The sequence below is a fragment of the Colias eurytheme genome, chromosome 6 (genome assembly GCF_061535395.1).
Source record: "Colias eurytheme isolate Ceu_HAF_F1 chromosome 6, ilColEury1 Martin Lab GWU primary, whole genome shotgun sequence".
In the NCBI taxonomy this organism is placed as follows: domain Eukaryota; kingdom Metazoa; phylum Arthropoda; class Insecta; order Lepidoptera; family Pieridae; genus Colias; species Colias eurytheme.
This window is the reverse complement of record NC_142985.1, coordinates 3,833,273-3,854,356: the sequence shown is the minus strand read 5'-3', so window position 1 is coordinate 3,854,356 and position 21,084 is coordinate 3,833,273. Positions and strand designations below refer to the sequence as shown.

Below are 21,084 nucleotides of genomic sequence, written 5' to 3'. Positions count from 1 at the left end.
AAACAATCTAATTCGTTCTCATTTTAGGCAAACGAGTGGTGCACAACAGGAGTAGAAATATTAGCAGGAGAAGGAGGTCTTATAGCTGTAGATAAGTTATTAGAAGACGCAAAAAGCTTTGGCCTTACGTCACCCGATGAATTCAGGGACATGCTTATGCAGACTGCAACGCAAGAAACTAGAGCGCTTGTTACACAGGTAAAATATAATTATTTCAATACATTAAAGTAATTTCTGATCGTCGATGAATGTTATTTTAACAACTCTCAAAGATAATGAGGTAATGAAGTAGCGATAACCAACACCACCTAATAAATTAGTATTAATATTAATTTATTTAGTATTAAAATTAAGTCACTTTCTTTTACAAAAAAGTTTATTAGATTTGAATTTTAATTATTGTAGAAATCGATATTATCAATTTAAAGATTCGATATTTATTTTTACAATTTAAAACAAAAACGAATTTATCAAATTTTAAAAATTACTATTATTATGCCTATAATTTACTATTATCTTTACCGAGTAACACAGACAATATGATAATGATAATACTTAGATATATTTTTTACCCCGGTTACCTAGGAGTCTCCGGGCTAGTCTATCATTTGAAATGAATATAGAAATTATAGCGTGCATATCATACTAATCTAAATCTTATTATTAGGTGTCACAAAGGGTGGAAGACGTTTGGCTGATGGTAACTGTGAAGCGTGCGACACTGCAGCGGGCGGCGGCAAAACCCGCGCGTCCCGTGCAGTCTGTGCCGCCGCAGACCGCCGCGCTACAGCTGCCCGTCGAACAGGTCAGTGAACTTCGAGAACGTTCTAGAATGTTCTAGAACATTTTCAAGGGGATGGTGACTTGCAGCGGACGGCGGCAAAATCCGCGCGCCCCGTGCAGTTTGTGCCGCCGCAGACCGCCGCGCTGCAGCTGCCCGTCGAACAGGTCAGTGAACTTTCCCGAACGTTCTAGAATGTTCTAGAACATTTCCAAAGGTGGAGGATGCTGCGCTATTGGTGACTTGCAGCGGGCGGCGGCAAAACCCGCGCGCCCCGTGCAGTTTGTGCCGCCGCTGAGCGCCGCGCTCTGCTCGTGCTGCAGCCACCCATCGAACAGGTCAGAGAACTTCCCTGGCCGTTCTAGAATGTTCTAGATTTTAGAACATTGGCTATGAAAATTTTTTGTACACGCGTCATCTGTTTGACTTTGATTGCAAAGAAGAACGGTTGTAGAATGTAGAAGCGGGAAGTGCAAAATATTTTATTTTAAAAAAACATTATTTTTTTATTAATTAGTTTTTTTTTAATAATTTTCTATTTTAAAAACGAATGTTTCCGTAGAATAAAATGCTATATGCTTTACTATGGAACAATATAATATTAATTTTAATCAAAAAATACCAGTATCATAAAATCCTACCTCGAACCACGAAAAATTGCTGATGAAATAGACAAAGGTAAAAGGATCATTCAACCCTCCCAAGTACATAGTTTCAATGATGGTCTCTGTCATCAGAATGCGCTCATAAATATTCAAAGTGAGTTTGTCACGCTTAATTCGGCGTTTCAAGAGCGTCTAGTGCGTACGAGTATGGCATAACAATCGTGTAGATGAAAGTGCACCTTATATAGAGTGCTATACGAGTGATAATTGTCCAGTGTCCTAAAGGAGTATAGGGCAGAGGTTTCTAAATTCTAGAACTAATAGAGTATTTGCAAAATAGCATAATAAAACAGGATTAAACTCTACATGTTAATTGACCTATCGATCTTTAATATTAGATTTGTGCAAAATGAATACGATGGCTATTATTCTTTTTAAATATCAAATCTTTATTTTATGAAATACTGACCTCAATTGCATTATTAATGTCTTTTACTTAACCATTCAATCGTAAAAAAATGGAATTATTATTTATGTCTAATTTAGTTTTGAAATATTTCTTAATTCGTAATACATAATATTTTAATTAGTGTTACGATTTTGAAAACAAAATTCTGATATCAGCTCAAAATGTCAATCTCTCATCGTTATAAAAAAAAAGTTCGATCATGTGTTTTAATCTGTGGTTTTAATAATAAATTAAATCGAACGATTACAAAAAAGAAATAAGTGAGTATGTGTGAAAAAAACTTGTATATGTAACAACTTAAAGAGCATTAACGACGCAAAAAATAACCAACACTAGTTTGTATATTGTGTTGTTTTTGTTATTGTTTACTAGTTTTACATAAGACATGTTAACACATATGATACTAAATATCAAGAATTGTATCATCGTGCGAATATATGCTAATTATTGCGTCATTAACGAAACCAAAAACATAAAATCAAGTATAGTAGATCGTGTTGCAAAAACCAGTGTCGGGTGTGGAAAGTATGCGAAAGTGGAGGTCACGAATAGATATGCTTTCACGGTTCATGAGTATTTTATATATTTTTGGAGTTTGCGTCTTGTAAAATTTAATTCGATCATTAATTACATCGAAACAATAGATTAGGATTAGGAGAGAAGCATTTTTTTAACTATCGAGTAACTGTTTAAGCGCTACCTAATTGAAAGCGTTTTGAAGATGTTAAAAAAATAGTGAAAATATAAAATAATATATTGCAGAATAATTTAAAGTATTAAAATAAATTTTACGGTTATTTCTGTTTGTGCTAAAGTTAGACTTACTATCAAATAGCTCAATTGCATTCTCATTTCTCGTTTAGAATTTGCTTCACTTGTGATTCCGTACAATTTGATAGGAATAGGATATTATAAATTATTCTAATAAACTTATCATCATGCGTCATGCTCTTCCGTTCCCATAATATTACGACTAAATTCGCAATAAATCGCTTTTTTCCCATGTTATATAGCTTTTTTTGAATATTTTGAAGTACAATTGATATTTAATTGGTGTTTGACGGTTTTATTTTATCAATATTTATTATTTACTAGCTTTCCGCCCGCGACTTCGCTCGCGTTTTCAAAGAAAAACCCGCATAGTTCCCGTTCCCGTGGAATTTCCGGGATGAAACCTATCCTATGTGTTAATCTAAGTTACCCTCTATATGTGTGTTAAATTTCATAGTCATTGGTTCAGTAGTATTTGCGTGAAAGAGTAACAAACATACAACACATCCATCCTCACAAACTTTCGTATTTATAATATTAGTAGGATTTTTGTAAACATTATCATGCATGATGATTGAAAGAATTCAATTCGACCATTTATTGACCACCTAGGATCTCTCCTCTCCTAGAAACATCGCACGTAGACCACTAAGGCAATCAGATATACAACAATATTTATTATTATTAATACATACTTTAAATATATGCATAACTTTCATAACACGCATGAGTTATGACGTGATTGCATGCTCCACCACGTGCGTATCGTTCTGAAGGTGTACTACATAATATGTACTAGTTTATAGCCCTTAGCACGTCTTTTGAATATTATTAATACTCATTTTTTCTGGCATTTGATTGACTCGACGGTTTCTATTTTCGATGTTCTAAAACTTTCATATACTTAGGTCTGATTACATTTTATTTTCACGCATCTGTGGTGTGTTAAATTATTTCAATGCGTATTTATAAGTACGATTAAAAATACATATGAGAAAATACGAACATACGCTTTGATGTGAGAATTTTCCGGAGATCGATTAAAAAAAAATATTTATAGCAAATAATTTGGACGGAACTTCTAAAAAGAAAACGAATTTAAGCATTAAACGATAAAAATTGTCGTTTGGTATTTTGTCTATTGCTGCTAATTTCCTAGTTAGAAAGTAAAAAGTAACCAGTTTATATAAGTAATAGTTGAGTAACACACTTTTTAGGGCTACATTGCAGGAAGGTGGTTAATAACGATCAGGTTTATTTGTAACTGGTCGGTCCTTTCGGGCAAGTCCATGACCAGTTAACTTCCTAGGAAATCGGCATTTGGTGGCTGCTGATCTGTTATGTGTGTAGGAAGTATTTGTGATTTAAATGATTTGGCGATGTTTGGTGTTAATGATGGAAGTCTAGATGTAGGAAGCATCTAGAATCTAGATGTATGTGGCACATAAGTATTAATCTGCTTTCAATCTTTAAAAGTTACAAAATATAAATTTAATTAATTTTATATTTTGTAATTTAAGTTTATTAACATAAATTAAAAAACTTCCCAAAAGGTCAATGGATTTTGGCTTTACCGTGAACCATTATGTAACTATATAACAAAAATAAATAAAATATACTTAACGGGGCCAAAATTCTCGGCGGATTCCACGATGCTATTAGTAGATATTATTCAATATTACTTCACATCAGAACCACGAATGAAAACATAGCTGACATAGCGGAACTAAGTTCGGGCGATACCAGTATGGATCACATTATATGGTGCTAGTGAAAGTGATCACACATAATCGTAGGGCGCGGTGTAATATCCGTGACGACACATCGGATGTTAGCTCTATAACTCTAATTGTTACCTATTTGAGTTTCGCTTCAGTAGTCTGTGTTTTCTTCTAGCGTTCGACGACCTTCCGGACCCTTTCTTTTCCATAACAATAACTATTACCGCCTAATCCCTGATGAAACGCATTTATCGCTAAAAACTTGTTTGAGCATATAAAGCGATTTCTATTTCTTACAGTGTAAGTATAAAAATACTCCGGTTTATTTACTTAATGAGTTTATACATGAAATACAATTTACAAAGATTAATAATATGGCTTGTAAATGTATTATTAATTAATACAATACCTAGTCGTAAAACAATTTGCTATGTGAATCCAGAAGGTAAAGTTAAAATTAAATGTTCGTCATCTATTCAAAATATCAAAGAGAGGTTGAAAGGCTTTTATGTCCGTTAAACATTGTTATAAATTCGAAAAGGAAACATTCGCGATGAAGATAGTATGTACTATGAAATAAACGAGGCAGCTGCGAGTTGCGAATGATATCTAGGCCAAAGGAACAAAGGGACAGTCAATTACAATTGAATGAAGCGCCGAGAAAATTCAATTGGAATCACGGATGGTGACACCAGAGCTTGTTAGATATTCTTATGAAATATAAAATCAGCTGGCGGCAATTTTAAATATTCCTTTCCGGAAAATGGTGTGACATACTTCCTAATTATTACTACCGTTGACCTGGCATGATAGGTGCTCAACTAATAATTAATGTAACTATGTTATTTAAATAGATTACGCGATGTTACATACCATAAAGCATCATAGTTTAAATAATGTTAATAACTAGGCGCAACCTCTTGGGGCTTACTTCCCGTTCTGAGGAATGCATGATCAAGGTTATATGAACGGACCTCTTTAACTGCACAACTGTTATGAATAATAATTTAATATTTTTCCTTTGTAAAACACTGCTTGCTTTAGGGCAAGTCTGCGTTGTTTATCTGTAGGCGTTTTGTAGGCAGTATAATAACCCTAAAACGGTTTTTAATCTGAACAATCAATGGACGTTTCATAAATGGAGATAGCAAGTTGTTCGTCTTGTTGCTCTCGAATTGGAGGTTCGTTATTTTCTATATTAACAAAGACGTTAAAATCCAAATGATGAAAAACAACAATAAAACAGTGATCCTAATACTTCATAGTATTGTCTCTACATTAAGTTATTTCTTAGATGTTTTATCAAGATCTATTGATATGCGCAACATCTCTTTACCGTCCTAAGTAAGAAGACAAACTTAATTGTATCAACAAATCTCATGCCTTCAACATTCCGCTCTCAAGGTGGCCAAGGTGAACGCAATTCGCTAATAATCTATATCCACAGCACAGATAAACACACATTATGTCATAGCCGACAATAGCATGGAACTAACTCGTTAAATGCCGTCACACCTGCATCATGTTTCGTATCAACTAAATATTTGTTTTGCGATGGTTCAGAAAGAAGTTTTCACTATGAGCAGCACTATTCGTACGGCGTACCCACTTAATTTTTGTAAATAAAAATATACTGCTTGTTTTTAATCGAAGACTATACAAACAGATGTATTATTTTGTTGGTCGTTACATTTATTCTGTATAACTATGATTAGCATCTCCTCTATATTTTTTCAGTGTCATGTTTCTTGGGAACTCGATTAATTTATTACCAATACTCGCTAGCTGGCTAGAAATTAACGAAAGAATTGAAAATGCTTATGTCTTCAAACAAGACAACGTTAATTAATATTTTTTATCCGTTAACGACTACACTGTATGCAAATTCAGATAGACACATGAACTGATGAGTGTCCCTTAACCAAAGGAAGTGTCCATAAAGACAATGGTGTAGGCTCTGAACAATGGCAGCAAGATAGGCCTATCTCACACATTTTACGGACCACTTCATGTGAAACCACCCGCTGTGGAAGCCATCAATGGCCTAAGTACTCTAGCTGTTTATTTTTTCCCGTCACATCACACGTCGCTAGTTCAAAGACTTTGTAAGTATGTAGCACGTTTTACTGCTCCATTGGTAGCTCATTAGATTCTCCATAAGAACCGCACAAAAATTTAACTCGTCCCAAATTATAAATCCATAACCGTAGAAGAAGCAAAATATTTCTTACTAATAAAGTAATGATGCTGACATTGTCTCAAATAGGCAATCCTATGCTCAACTAACCTTAACAGTTAACAATCCGGTAATTAGCTACGGTTATGTCTTGGTGACTTGAACGGGATTCTACGGTGAAGTACATAATATATAACCATGGTTCATTAGCCACGGAGAACATACATACTCTAACTCACCAACATTCCGCACTAACCATGACGTTTATTAGGCAACTATTTGAAATCCCAGTTGTGAAATACATACATATGCGTATAAAATATATACTTAACACTTTGTTAGACGTGATATACAAGTTTGTATTGTTTGTAAACTAATAAGTAATAATATATAAATGAATAGCCAATAAAGGTATCATACCTATATGCGGGTATTCACAAAAACCCTAATAAAATCTTATAATTTATAGCAGAATATAAATTAAAGGGAACAGTCCAGATTTTTATTACAATTTAAGTAAGGACTTGTATTCGACACAAACTATAAAATTTAATTTTTTTTAATTTAAACCCTGGTAATATAACTATAAAGTGATATATTACGTCTCCTTCATAAATATTAATTTTAGTCAAAATTAAACGGAATCCTTGACATAGACACAAAAAACGTAATTAGTCGTAATACTAGGTTATGTGTACTTATTTTTGAAAGTCTCAATTTGGTATTGAAACAATAATTACATAAGGCATCATATGCTTATCATGATAATATCATCTGCATACCGTACGTCCGGTGGCTGCTTTAAGGTCCATTCGAAGGTTAAATGAAAGCAAAAATTGTTGCCCCACCGCGACCGGTGATTATCATACGTGATGCCATAAACTCGTAATTCACTTTCATCTGATATGCTAATTTTTAACTTTGCTTGTCTATGAAACGAGTTTTATTTTTATACTTCCCCACTCTATTACTTCTTTTTATATTACACCAAAAATAACATTATGCACAATGATTTTAATATTGTAGACCTACCTCAGTATCATAAGTTGGTCTTTTTAACCGACTTCAAAAAAAAGGAGGAGGTTATCAATTCGGCCGGTATGTTTTTTTTTTTTTATGTATGTACACCGATTACTCCGAGGTTTCTGAACCGATTTACGTGATTCTTTTTTTGTTCGACGCGGGATGGTGTCGAATTGGTCCCATAAAAATTTTATTCGGATAGGCCCAGTAGTTTTTATTTTATGAGCATTTTTGTATATGTATATTTGTAAATGTTGCAAATGCAAGTTTGAAGTCCGTTGTTTTTAACGCAGTTATCACTTGTTGGTTGACTTTAAAGTTAAATGTTCGTAGGTTCCTGTTTATAACACAGCAACTTCTATTCCTTTTAAGAAAAAAATGGGACCTTCATAATTTTTTTTCGTTTTATTAACATTTTTTATATAGAGCTCAAGCTCTATGTTAAATGTTAAAGTTTATTTGTAACTCATTATATTAAGTGGCTTTCTTCTTCATTCACAAGTAAAGCAAGGGTCTACTAATATAGAAGTACTAGGTTGATCAAAAAGTAATGATAATTGGGTATTTCCTGTGCACATAAAAATACAAAATAAATATATTTTTCTTGCTCATGTACTCACTAAGTTATCACAAAAAAATCATATCAATAGGCCACGTTTCCAAGTATTTACATTAATTTGAGAGTGAACCGTGGGTGCCAGAATGTTTCCCGACGAAAAGAAGAAACAACGATTCGACATTTAGAGGGTGAATTTCCAAATTTTTTATGAGACCAGGATAATTTTTTGTCACGATTTGTGATTATGGACGTTACCCGGGTTCACCATGTTTATGCTGAAACCAAGAAACAATCAATGGCCTGGATGCAAGCTTCCAAAGTGACGATGAAGAAATTCAAAGTGAAAATTAGTGAGATAGATTAAAGCGGTAGTTTTTTGGGGCGCCGAAGGAATAATTATGGTGGGATATTTTAAGAAGGTAGCCACTATATTGGGCTCTTACTACACAGACCAAATTAAAAGATTGCGGTAGGTTAGTGAGGAAAAGAGACATGGCAAAATGCGGGCTTGAATGCTTTTTCACCCAGACAACGCACCAGATCACAAAGCGTCAGTTGCAATGGCTGCCATTCAAAAATCGGCATTCCAAATGCTTGAACACCCACCCTGTTTGTTAGATCTAGCTCCTAGTTATTTCTATCTCTCTCCTCGGCACAAGAAACACCTTCGAGGCAAGAAATTTTTAGACGACAGCGAAGTGATGGCCGCAGTAGAGGAGTTTTTGTGGATGAAGTCAAAGTTTTTTTTTTTAAGTTTAAGAAAAAAAATATCGAAGTATATTATCTAGTTAGAAGACTATCTAGAGGAAAACATAATAATTTTAACTGTAATGACCTTGTTTAATATTGATTATCATTACTTTTGGATCAACCCATGTAGTTTTGAAACTGTTAATGCAAATGACGTTGCGAAGCCAGCGGTCTACCTTCGGTTGGTTGACTTGTACTTCAATTAATATTAAAACAATATCACCTTCAATATTATGTAGTCTTGGTATGCTGCTTTTACAAGAAATCCTTGTATTATTACCTGCTCATTACTATGCTTGTAATTAAACGCTATACGTAAATAAAAATCAATAATTTGTATTTTTTTATAGATCTTATATATAAAAATGAATCGCAAAATGTGTTGGTAAGCGCATAACTCAAGAACGGCTGAACCGATTTCGATAATTCTTTTTTTATTATATTCCTTGAAGTACGAGGATGGTTTTTATGTAGAGAAAATGTAAATATGTACCACGGGCGAAGCCGGGGCGGACCGCTAGTTGAGAATAAAATACGTGATACGCCTTTTAAAAGCGACATATAATTTTTTCCAATACTTAGCTATATTTCATGCCTATTTATTCCATCTTTTAAATATTATTTCAATCTATAATTCCCAAAAAAAGACTCGTTCGTTTGGTTTCTATTAGTAAAAAAATGATGTCTGTAATTTAAATACAAAAAGCTCTATAACCTACGTTAGTTCGTAACTACATATACTCCATTTTATACCATTCAAAAGAAAGACGAGAGACGAATCAACTATTTAGTTATTACAATCTAATTGAGAACAGGTTTGATTTTCTTCTCACATTTACACATTTCAAAATTAAATTCAAACTTGACTTTTAATATCACGGTCGCAAACTGAATTAGGAAGGGTGTGGGCGAACCACATTTCGTTATATTAGTTGTTGGCCGAGTATGTCCATTACAGCTGTGTCCATTATATTTGCCAAACTTGGAAGAAGACATATACGCACCTCGATAAAAGCCATTTGATTTACTCCTACACTGTATGATATGGTTAGAATATATAGCATAGGCTATGCGCCTATGATTTGAATGTCTTCAAAATGGAATGTGCAAATTGCTGACCTAGGTATTAATGTGATATAGTACATACGTAACTAGTGTATGTATATTTCAAGATATAATTATCTATAAGTAGTGAAGTGTTAATTCCTTGATACGATGTGTTTGTTGTATCTTTAGACGCATAAAACACACACAATTAAAGTAACACTAATCACGATGTCAAGTATACGCTATATTGTAATAGCCTTACAAAAATGCTAAACCTTCGTAAATGACAAAATAAAACCTATTAGTATTGTACCTAGTTAGTATGTACTTGAAAACATATTTGAATGGGTCATAATACAGTTGTTGAGAATGTAGGAGTATTATATTATTGTTAATGTCGTATAAAATTTACAATAAACACCAATGTTAATTAATTAACGACCATGTTCAACTTAAAATTTACGTAGGTATGTATTTTAATTTAGAAAACGGTTACCTTTTATAAAGATTAACAACCGTTACTAACTGTATAAATTGTACGCTATGTTCTTAAAAGTTATATAAAATGAAAGTACAGTATAATGTTTTTAAATTAAATTATTATATTTAAATCGTATGATAAAATTTCTTCTTTTATCACTGCCACTGTAGTGCAAATAGTGATGTTAGTGGATTCAATAATGATTCATTCGAGTTATTGTGAAACGATTTCATTGTTTAAAATTTCCTGCAAGGGAAGTAAATTTAGCGCATACGTTACATTATTTTCAATCACACACACAATATTTTGTATGTAAGGATTCATTGACCTACTGTGAAACTATTAGTACACTATATAAATATCTTTGAAATTGTATGTCATACAGTACAATAAACTATAAAGTCATATCTGTTTATTTTTAATCGAAAGTTCAATGGCGATTGCAACTCGGACCCAGTACTCAGATTCGATATTGCTGCGTAACCGTGATGTGTGAAATCCACTTGAGACGTCTACCGTCAATCAACGCCCGTGGCCTAAAATTAAAGTTAAAATTATTACGATTTGATCGGATGATTTCAATTATGCTCGGATATCGAAATTGCCTATCATTCCAAATGTAAAAATTTATGTCTACGATCTCTGTATATGGTTGGTTTCGTATGTCAAAACAGTTTATCATGCTCTAAAATTGTAATAAATACGTATGGGTGGCTAATAAAACTGTCGTGTTTCTACAGTTCATTCTCTTCTTTTGACACAATAAAATATGAAATTATGTTTTATTTCTACCATGGTAAGTAACTACATTTTCCTTAATTTTTTTTTATCGTAATGATTTTTAGTCTGTAATTATATTAAATGTTTACTCATAAGATCCATATTCGGAACAGTACAGATTCAATAATTAGTTGATTGTGTTATTACCCGAAGTTTACGTCAACCTATTAAAATATTGTAGAGTCGACCGTCGTGTTCAATGGGTTTCATTCTATTACATTTCTTATACGACAATCGTGTTGTATTTACAATTTAATATTACGTCAATAAAGTAACTTAAAATAGGAAAGTGGTTACACTTAATATGGCATGTGAATATGGCGTAATGTCGCAATTACACTAGGTACGCAAACACTCCTAGTATAGCTAGAATATTTCTCAGATCGGTGAATGTGTAAAAGCAACTTTATTATGTGAAACACGCTTCTTTGCCGTTCCACTATAATGTGCATTTCCTTGTCTTGATAAATGTCCCTAGGTATCCATTGATATATTTTATACTACTACTGTTGACTTAATATTCTTCTCTTCTACTGCATATTATCTACTTATTTGAATTTGAAGAAACGCACAAAAAATATTGTTATAACTACGAATGTTACCAGTTATTTTGCATTACATTATGTTATTGTTGTTTAAACCGAAACCGTGTTTAGCAACTCTACACCCAAGTTAGCAGGAACAAGCTTTCATAGCCGCATTCTTCTTAGAAACTTGCGTAACAAAACCTACCCTGAGATTCTATACCGGTAATATAATCAGTAAAACAATGTTTTCAACTTGTAAAGAATGCAAACATTTCGTTGTACTAAAATCTCAAAACTTCGAAAATTTTGGTATTTGATTCGAATCGAATTTGTTCAAAACATTCAAGCGTTGGACATTCGGTCGGCTAACGTTGAATCACGGAATTGTCCTACTCTGTGTTGATTTCTCTGTTTTATTTAGAAACGAAAGTGTTATACCAGTTCCGAAGCTACGTTTGTAACTAAATGCGAAGAAACATTAGATGTATTCAATTTATGTAACAGAATATGTTAGATTAAAACTGATGTGTTGACGTTATATTTTTATTGTACGTACATGTATTTGATTACTATGCATTCATGTTTGACTATGTTCATACTAAGTTTTTTCTACCCAATTAAAATTATTGCGTGAAAATACTAGCTACAATTTGATTTATTTACCAAAAAGTTGACGTCTTGGTAATAAACATAATATATGGTTTGAGGAGAAACTGTTTAATTGAAGTATACTTTGCAATAAAATAGTTATTTACAAAACTCTTCGCTTCACTACTATATTTACATATCAACTGTAAGTATGTGAAAACATTGACGTGTCCTGAATTATGCATTCGTTTAAAAATCAATCGTGTTTTATTTGTTTGCGAATTGCGGAAGAAAACTCTATCACTGGTTTTCCCTATGTAATCTTAATTTAAATATACATCTATACCTTTTCACTCTGTATCTTATACGTATACTCAATATGTATTCACATTTCTTCATTACTAAATCGAATACGGAAATCTTATTTTTGATATGAAATAAACATCCCTTTTTCATTCGTTGAATATTTATTCACTTTGTTCTATATTTACACAATTTTATACAAGGAGTTATAAATTCAACATTTTTTCTTCAGTTTCAGATATTTCTCTGCCAAGAAATTATTTTGGTTGCATTTTTGGTCTGAATGAATGTGGTTCGACTTTTATTGCTGTCCTAAAATAAATCTGAAAGTGCATCTTTATTGACATACTTACTTTGTTTGTATAATAAAAATTTTCAAATAAGAATATGTTGTTAGATATCATACGCATCTTTTGAGTACAAATTTTATTTTAAGACTTGTACTCAAATTTTAAGTTTTTTTTTTAATATAAATTGAACATTGCCTATAGTTACTATTTTTAGGCTTAGTACATTTTATCAATCTGTGCCTATGGGAAGCTGCGTATAACATCATTATTATTATCGGTGGCCGTTCGCATCTCGTCCACACGTTCGTAGTACGAGAAGAATGCGGGTTTGTCACGGATATTTGTCAACAAAGCATTATATCGCATTCAATGCTCCTCTGCGTCAGTGCTTGAGACTCGGTTCGAGTATGCGTATCACTAACATTTGAACTGTGATGTGATCGACAGTGATTAATTAAGAGTGCCATGGAAATTGATCTTAATTCAACACGTAATTACAGTGAAATATGTACATTGTACATATATAATTTTAAACATTGTAAAAGAATTGGTATCGTACAGTTTACGAGGTCTAATTAATCCGCGCTGTTTTATTTTTATAAACTACCATTTTAATATTTTCACTTAATTATTGCGGTACTGTATACATTTTGAGCTTACTAGGCCGGCGAGGATTTCCTACTTGACTAAAGGCGTGTGCGGGTCCGCATACGTGCGTCTCGACTCTTGCCTCTCGGCAGTGTTGCCAACCGTACTATTTAAATCGTATTTATACGACCTTTTTCGCTTTGGTACGATGTACGATCGTAAATTCCTAATCGTACGCAAAATATACGATCTTTTCAAATATTAGAATAACATGGAAAAAAAAAATTCCGATTAATTTTATTTGTTGATATAAAAAAACAATAACAATCTTTTTGATTTGAACAAGCCTTAAACTTTTTTTTTATTCATAATGCACTCATCCAACCATTTTTAAACTTGAACGAGCATTAAACTTTTTTTCGAATGCGTACGAGTATTCAGTCACGTCAATCTAATGAAAACAAAAATTCGAAATAAATTAATGATAGATACAGTGAATGGAACTTTGTTGGCTGCACAACATTTTATGGAATCGGGATCATGTATCGATTTCCAGCCATCCAGCGACATGTTGTGCAAATTAAATTTAAGTATGTACAAAAGAATAAATTCTTCGACTCTTGCATCTGATGTTGCGTGTATTGACTCTGATAGCGACTGATATTTTAATTTATATCCATACATGGCACTGCTGTGTAATATAATAATAATTATTAGTGATTTAATTATAATAGATAAATTTTATCTATCTAAAACTTTGTATTTCATTCTATTAAAAAGTACAATTACATTTCTTATTTAAATAATTTGCTGTAGTTTTATTGAATTTTTTAAAACGTACTATTTTTTTTCTAGAATTCTTGGTAAAATACGATTTTCCCTAGTGTGTGATACGATCCTATAGAAAATAAAGTTGGCAACACTGCCTCTCGGGCTATAGAGCAAGCAGTCTGTCCGATGAGCCGTAGAGTGGCGGTCCTGCCGCCACGCTCGCGCGACCTACACGCAACTCCTGCGAGCCTAGTACTTTTTCAAAGCGCGCATCGCCTCGAGCTTTTGCTGAGCTTTTGAATTTATTGCGTAAAAATTTTGTGTTTGTGGAACAGAGTGTTATGTTTTTGGATTGATTGTGTTATTGAAAGTTAGTGGGTCAGATTGTCCTGATGAAGCGTTCGACGTGGGTAGAGGTGGAAACCGGCGGCCGGTTAGGCTGCAACGGGGAAATATTTTGGAGCGAATGTCCCGAGTGTGATTGCGCCTACTGCAACCCCAACTACGTTTGCGTTTGCAGTGATAAGGTACTGACGATTCTCGAATTAAGCTCGTTTATGAAATTCTTATAGGATTATCGATGTGTGTCAATTTATTTTCCTGATAATTTCGATGTAGGGGACTAAAAACTTCCTTTGCGTCGTTTTCAGCTGATAAGAAACTGTGCGTTTTATCACCCAGTACGTACAAATATTTGCTTTCACAAAATTCAAGGTCCAACGACCTTTCAGACACTGATAACGTTAAATAGAATTTTAAAGTTATACCAGACTATGTAAATGGTGCACCAATTTAAAGGTGCGTATACAATTTTGCTTTAAATTAATTTGTTGTTATAAGCTACGCTACTAATAGTAATTTATCGTAACGATATAATTCAAAGTATTTGTTCTATGTCGTCGGTAAGACAATAGATTAGTGTCGAGCTTTCTATTAGGTACAAGCTTAGAATAAATTTACTTCATGAAGGTTTTGCTAAATATTTTGACAAAGCATTTCCCTTTCTTACTGCTCGCCCCAAAAACCCCAATTCTTTAATACCACTCGCGAATAATAATCTACTTTCGTTCGTACTATTCAATAAAATTACTTCTGACTGGAGTGATGCGATTCTGATGACTTAAACTTATATTTAAAACGTACTGTTAGTCGTAGAAAGTAGAGTTTTTACAATATAAGGTTTCAGTTTTAAATATGTACCATGTTACAAACTGTAATATAATTTTGATATGCACAGTAAAAAAATGTAGAGCATACTTAAACAAACTTACGGTTCTTGTGTTGTCTATTCGTATTAAACATTTTGTTTTTATTGGGGCAGCCGTTACATTGTACATGCAAGCTTAGCCTACAATCTGTGCTTAAAATGAAACGTATAACCGTCTCAAATTTAACTGGAATGCAAAACAAAACACCCGATTAATATGTAGAAATAATTGTATTCAATCAACTGTCTACTTTTTCTAATACAGCTTTTATCCCTAAAGTCTTGCATAAACGTGCGCCTTATGTTTAAGTATAACTTTCTACAAAAAAAACGAAATGTATACAGGTTCGATTTATTATTTTTGCAATTCTGAGTTAATTAATTTCATATATTATTCAAGAATATAAAAGGCGGTTAACAGTAAGTACCTACAATTTAAAAATTTCGAGTTCAAAGATTCTCCTTGGAAATCATTTATGGAACTCAATATAACCTTACTTAGTAAGCCGTCTTGCCAAATCTGGCATCTTGAGTAGTGTTACTAAAATATTTACCTACGTCTTGTTTAAATATTTAATTGTAGGCATAAAACACGACATCGGTAGCCGGTAGTACCAGGATAGTTACACTATTTATTAAAATAATAAAATACATACTTAACTGTTTTTTTGCACCATTGTCGGATTTCATCGTAAAATTTAAAAGCGCAGGGCTTAATAATTCTGAAGACCTACTCCAAAATTTTCTCGCAAACTTGACGCTTGGAAAATCCAAAATGGCGAAGGTTTTTGTACTCTTTGTACTGTAGCACAATGGTACTTTGACAATACTTGTAGAAAGTGAAACTTCAGGCTTTTTTACCCACACCTTTGTTCTAGAATTTAAAAAGAATTTCTACCCGCATACCCATTCATACTGTTTATTTTAACTCTAGTGAGCTTAATGAGGTCTGTGCCAACTTTTCTCTCACTACCCTCACGTTTTCTTTCAATGTAATTAAGTCCATTAATTAGAGGAAGCTAATGTTGTTACTTCATTTCCTCTTTCTTACATTACCTTTGCCTCGGAAGCAGTTTTAAAAGTAACAACCGAATAATGTTTTTGTAATATACGAATATTAGTTTCAAGGCAAAAGATAAATAATTACTTATCTTCTAATACATTATAAAATAATGCAACGAGAATTAATTTATTAAGAATGCTATTATCTTGCTCGCTCTCTTCTTATATAAAGTTAAAGCGTGCATTGAATATTTTATGACGTCACAATATTGTATAAATAGCATTAAACACTTGACCGTAATTTGAAGCTTACTTCATTGAGAAGGCACCTAGCTTTTTCCGCCTATTCTTCCCTCTCTTTCCGTTGTATGTATGCTATCTCTCTCGCACACCTCTCCACCAGGTGGCGGGGCGCAAGATAATGTCGGGCGCTGGATGTTTTTCATATTTAAAATTAACGATACAACCGTTACATTTTACTTGAAATAGTAACTTTTCTTTTGAAATATTTCATTATGCAATATGTACTAATTAATATTTGAATTTTTAATACTGTGAGTAAAGCTATTTTAACGGTGTTACCGTTCGGCTTTACTCGAATCGTTAATATTACTTTTGTGATTATTTGATATTACTAGATATATCAAATACCCTCTCTTGTATATAGATATTTTTAATATTTTATTTCATTTTTAATAATGTGTTTTTATTACAAGGGTACAAGTGAATTTTTCGTGGAAAAATTACAATTAATACTTAGTATGGATATGAGCCAACTCAAAGCTTTACAGGCATACAATCCATTGCTACGACTTTATTACATTGTCGTTATCGCTAGGAACGGTTCGGAATTCCTATCATAGTTTATTACTAAAAATTATCGAACGAGATGAGTCAGCTCCAAGAAGTCACGACATGTCAGAACACGTTGTGATATTATTTTATAAATCGTACGGGAGTTACCGCTCAACTGAATAATGATGGAATTCGCTCATGTATAGTAGATACGTACCATGAATGTTCCACACATTCAAAACTATCCGTAGTCTATACGTATCCTTTTATGAGTATTATTCTGATCCGTTTTTATGTGAAAATAGACATATTACACACGGCTAATTTGATTGAAAATTACGTTTCCTATGTTCAAATGATGCAACTTTTTTGTTAAAACGAGTAAGTACCAAAAATTTTACAATTAAATTCTTTGGTTTACTGAACTTGTGCTGAAAGGGTTATCGTATAATAATTATCGAGATATCTTAATATAAATTAGATTTAGATACACTTATTTCAAAGGATTTACAATTCACTTCTAACGTTTTAGAATAATATTATAAACTTGTACACCTTGACAAAAAGTAAAAAATTGCGGGTGAGTGGAGATTATTTTGTGCAATCAAATATAACGTCCTACGACGGTATGGTTGCGTTCGTAAGGAATGTTAACGGATATAAAGCAACTAAATGTTACATCGATTGCATGAACAAAAATAAATATGAATCGAAGTTCATTTTAAAATTTAGTGAATTGATTTGAATTATGAATTTATTAAATGTCGCTAACATTGGAAAATAAGTTTTAACTTAAGCTTAGCAATTAACAAGGTCCTTTAGGACCTTGTTAATTGCTATATTATTTAAATGATTATTTACTGCTATTTTTATATTAGCACTAAGGTGTATTCTTGCTCGAAGCAGAATACATAAATGTGGCCACTACTCCTCGCAGGGGTTAGCCAGGTCAAATTCACCCTCGCAGGGTGTCTCTTAAGCATTTTTTGGCAGGCCCTACTTATTTCTAGTTACAAACATCCCTCGCGCAGCTGTCGCTCGCAGGGAAATGGTGCAAATATATATCGGCCCTCGCGGGGCTTTGATTACAATCGTCCCTCACGGAAAAGATGGTGCGAATATATATCAGCCCTCGCGGGGCTTTGATTACAACCGTCCCTCATGGAGAAATGGTGCAAATATATATCAGCCCTCGCGGGGCTTTGATTACAACAGTACCTCACGGAGACATGGTGCAAATATATATCAGCCTTCGCGGGGCTTTGATAACAACCGTCCCCACGGGGAAATGGTGCAAATATATTATATCAGCCCTCGCGGGGCTTTAATGGCGATTGGTGCAAATATACAAAGGATTGATCATTAAAATGATCATAGATATTTGCTTTTGTCAACGAGGACCCACGAAAGAAGTTTTGGATATGACCGTATCGGATCTTCACTCTTCTAAGGTAGGTAGAAAAAGGTTTTGAAATCTACTTCACAGTGGGCAGTATAGTAAATGACCTAATAAATACAATAAAGGTTAGATACGTCAAATAATGGGCGCATGAAATTGATACTTCGTATCCTAAAAGTTTACGCTTCAGGAATCAGGAAACCACCATTGGTTTACCAATTATGGAAATTGGAATTGAACAAATTGTATTTACCAATGCAAAGCCTAATCGCAACAAAGGAAGGCGAGTCGGATCAAATATCATCTCGCAGATGATTTGTGGCGGTGGTTTCGAGGATTGTCACCAAGCCTTGTGTCAACGGTATGTTTGGTATCGTAATTAAATGGCACTAGCCGACCAATTTTCATATACAAACATCGGAAGAGATTTTTTAATCGCAAAGCGATTGAATGTAACAAATGACGATTGATTACGTATAGTTGACCTCTCATAGGCCTATTTTAGTTGCCCGGTCTTGTAGGCAATTTATTTGACTCGTTTTTCAACCCATTTGACCTCATTATTGCACCCATGAGATTTTTCTTCGGGGCTCAAACAATAAATCGCTGAGGGATTAGGATAATCGTTTGTTAGACAAGTTTTTTGTCATCCCACCAGGATTATTATATTGTATAATAAAGTTATATACAACTATTAACGTAAAACGTTTAAGTACTCAACGAATGCTGAGAATACTGACTGTTGAGTTACATAGGATAGAGGATAAATAACGGAAAGTCAATCTTTCCAAACAAAAGCCTCTTATTATTAGATATTACTTGGAACCCCTACCCTTAACGAGAAAGCTCTGCCAAATGACTTCTCATTTCTTTGCTTTGAGGGGGGGGGGGCAATAAATGAAATGTACAGGCTATACGGCTTTTAAAATATAAGTCTGGTAAGTGAACTAAACTTTGCTGGTTTAGTTCTTGCTATATCGCTATCCGTGCCTGCTTCTCGTGTTTACGGGTGAATTAAGTTTATCAATAGTCATAAATGCAATGCTATTCAGAGGATATACTGCATTTAAAACATGACAAAGTCTGGTAAGCGAACTAAACTTTGCTAGTTTAGTTCTTGCTATATCGCTGTCCGTGGCTGCCTCGCGTGTTTACGGATGAATAAAGTAATGTCCTGTCTTCGCATCCACAGCTAACTGTCCTATACTGTCATAATCTTAACACAGATTCATTCGACATAGCTCCCCACGAGCTCAGTTCTTCATTTTTGCACTCGCACAACTGTGGACAACACAAGAGCAATGCCTCCATTGGTAGCAGTTACAATCAAGGGATAACTAACCTTAGGCTAGCCATATTACGGATGTTGGAACAACCGACTATATTCAGGGCAATTTTCTTTGTTCAGTGTAACGTTTAGACTGTCGTAGCATTCCTACGGAACAAAGATGGGATCAGATCTGCATCCTTAATGCAGTTAATCGAAAGGAGATACTTTCAGACGACGATAGTATTCAAAACCCACCATATTCCTTAACATAATAATGCATAGTTAAGCTTATAATCTCTCTTGCCATTATCTTGCAGCAGAATTCCTTGGCGATAATTTATCCTCGTTAGAACGAGCAAGGGTTGTTACGATAATATGAGAAATCCTAGTCAGTTAGAGACCTGAACGACGCGATAGAGTACCGCTATTTCAGTAGTAGTAACACCTAGAAGGGTGAAGGTATTCTGGAAAGCGGAACTGAAGGCCCGGTCAGCAGCATCAGCCACCTAATAGACAGTGTTCAGTGCTGCACCACTATAATCTGCAAAATGACTCTGACGGTATGAAAATGTGGAGTACATTTTCAAAATATCAAATGATATAGTTGGAATAAAAATCCTATTTGCCTCCGTCTATCCAAAAGACATACGGAGTATCTAGTAGTAGTTGGTTGAATTAGAATAAAGTAACTATAGTTAAAATCCTTTGTTACTGACTGGATAAATTTGGCTCTTTTCCTATCTGACGTTCATATAGCTGTTGACTGCCTAGTGTTGTGCACAAACACTATTATTATAAACTATCGGTCCGCCCCGGCTTCGCTCGTGGTACTTACGTTTTCTCTACATAAAAACCATCCTCGTACTTCAAGGAATATAAAAAGAATTATCGAAATCGGTTCAGCCGTTCTCGAGTTTTGCGCTTACCAACACATTTTGCGATTCATTTTTATATAAGTATAAGAAGATAAGTCACGTTATGTAGTCCCGAGGCTTTCGGTATATAAGTTCTGATGTAAATCATAATTATTATATCTTAAAACCGAATTGATTAAAAGTAACGTACTTGGCTGTAGTAATTGCAGTTTTGGGACACAGATAAGCTCCTTATCATTTTAGTCTCTTAAGTTCAGTATATTTGTTTCCAGTACAGAGTTTATGACCTATCAGTTTTAAATAAAT

At 33.7% G+C, this 21,084-nt stretch overlaps 1 protein-coding gene across 5 annotated transcripts in view; it reads left to right on the top strand.

The window, feature by feature from the left end:
• Positions 1-21,084, top strand: part of LOC149907554 (guanine nucleotide exchange factor DBS-like) — a 115,381-nt gene that overhangs the window by 57,179 nt on the left and 37,118 nt on the right. For all 5 annotated transcript variants that reach the window (XR_016456791.1, XM_090102579.1, XM_090102578.1 and 2 more), the window contains exons 10-11: positions 28-198; positions 668-805. Coding sequence is in view for 4 of the 5 variants with exons in the window: in XM_090102579.1 (XP_089958705.1) it covers positions 28-198; positions 668-805 (309 nt within the window). In the remaining variant the exon portion in view is untranslated. The remainder of the gene's footprint in view (positions 1-27; positions 199-667; positions 806-21,084) is intronic.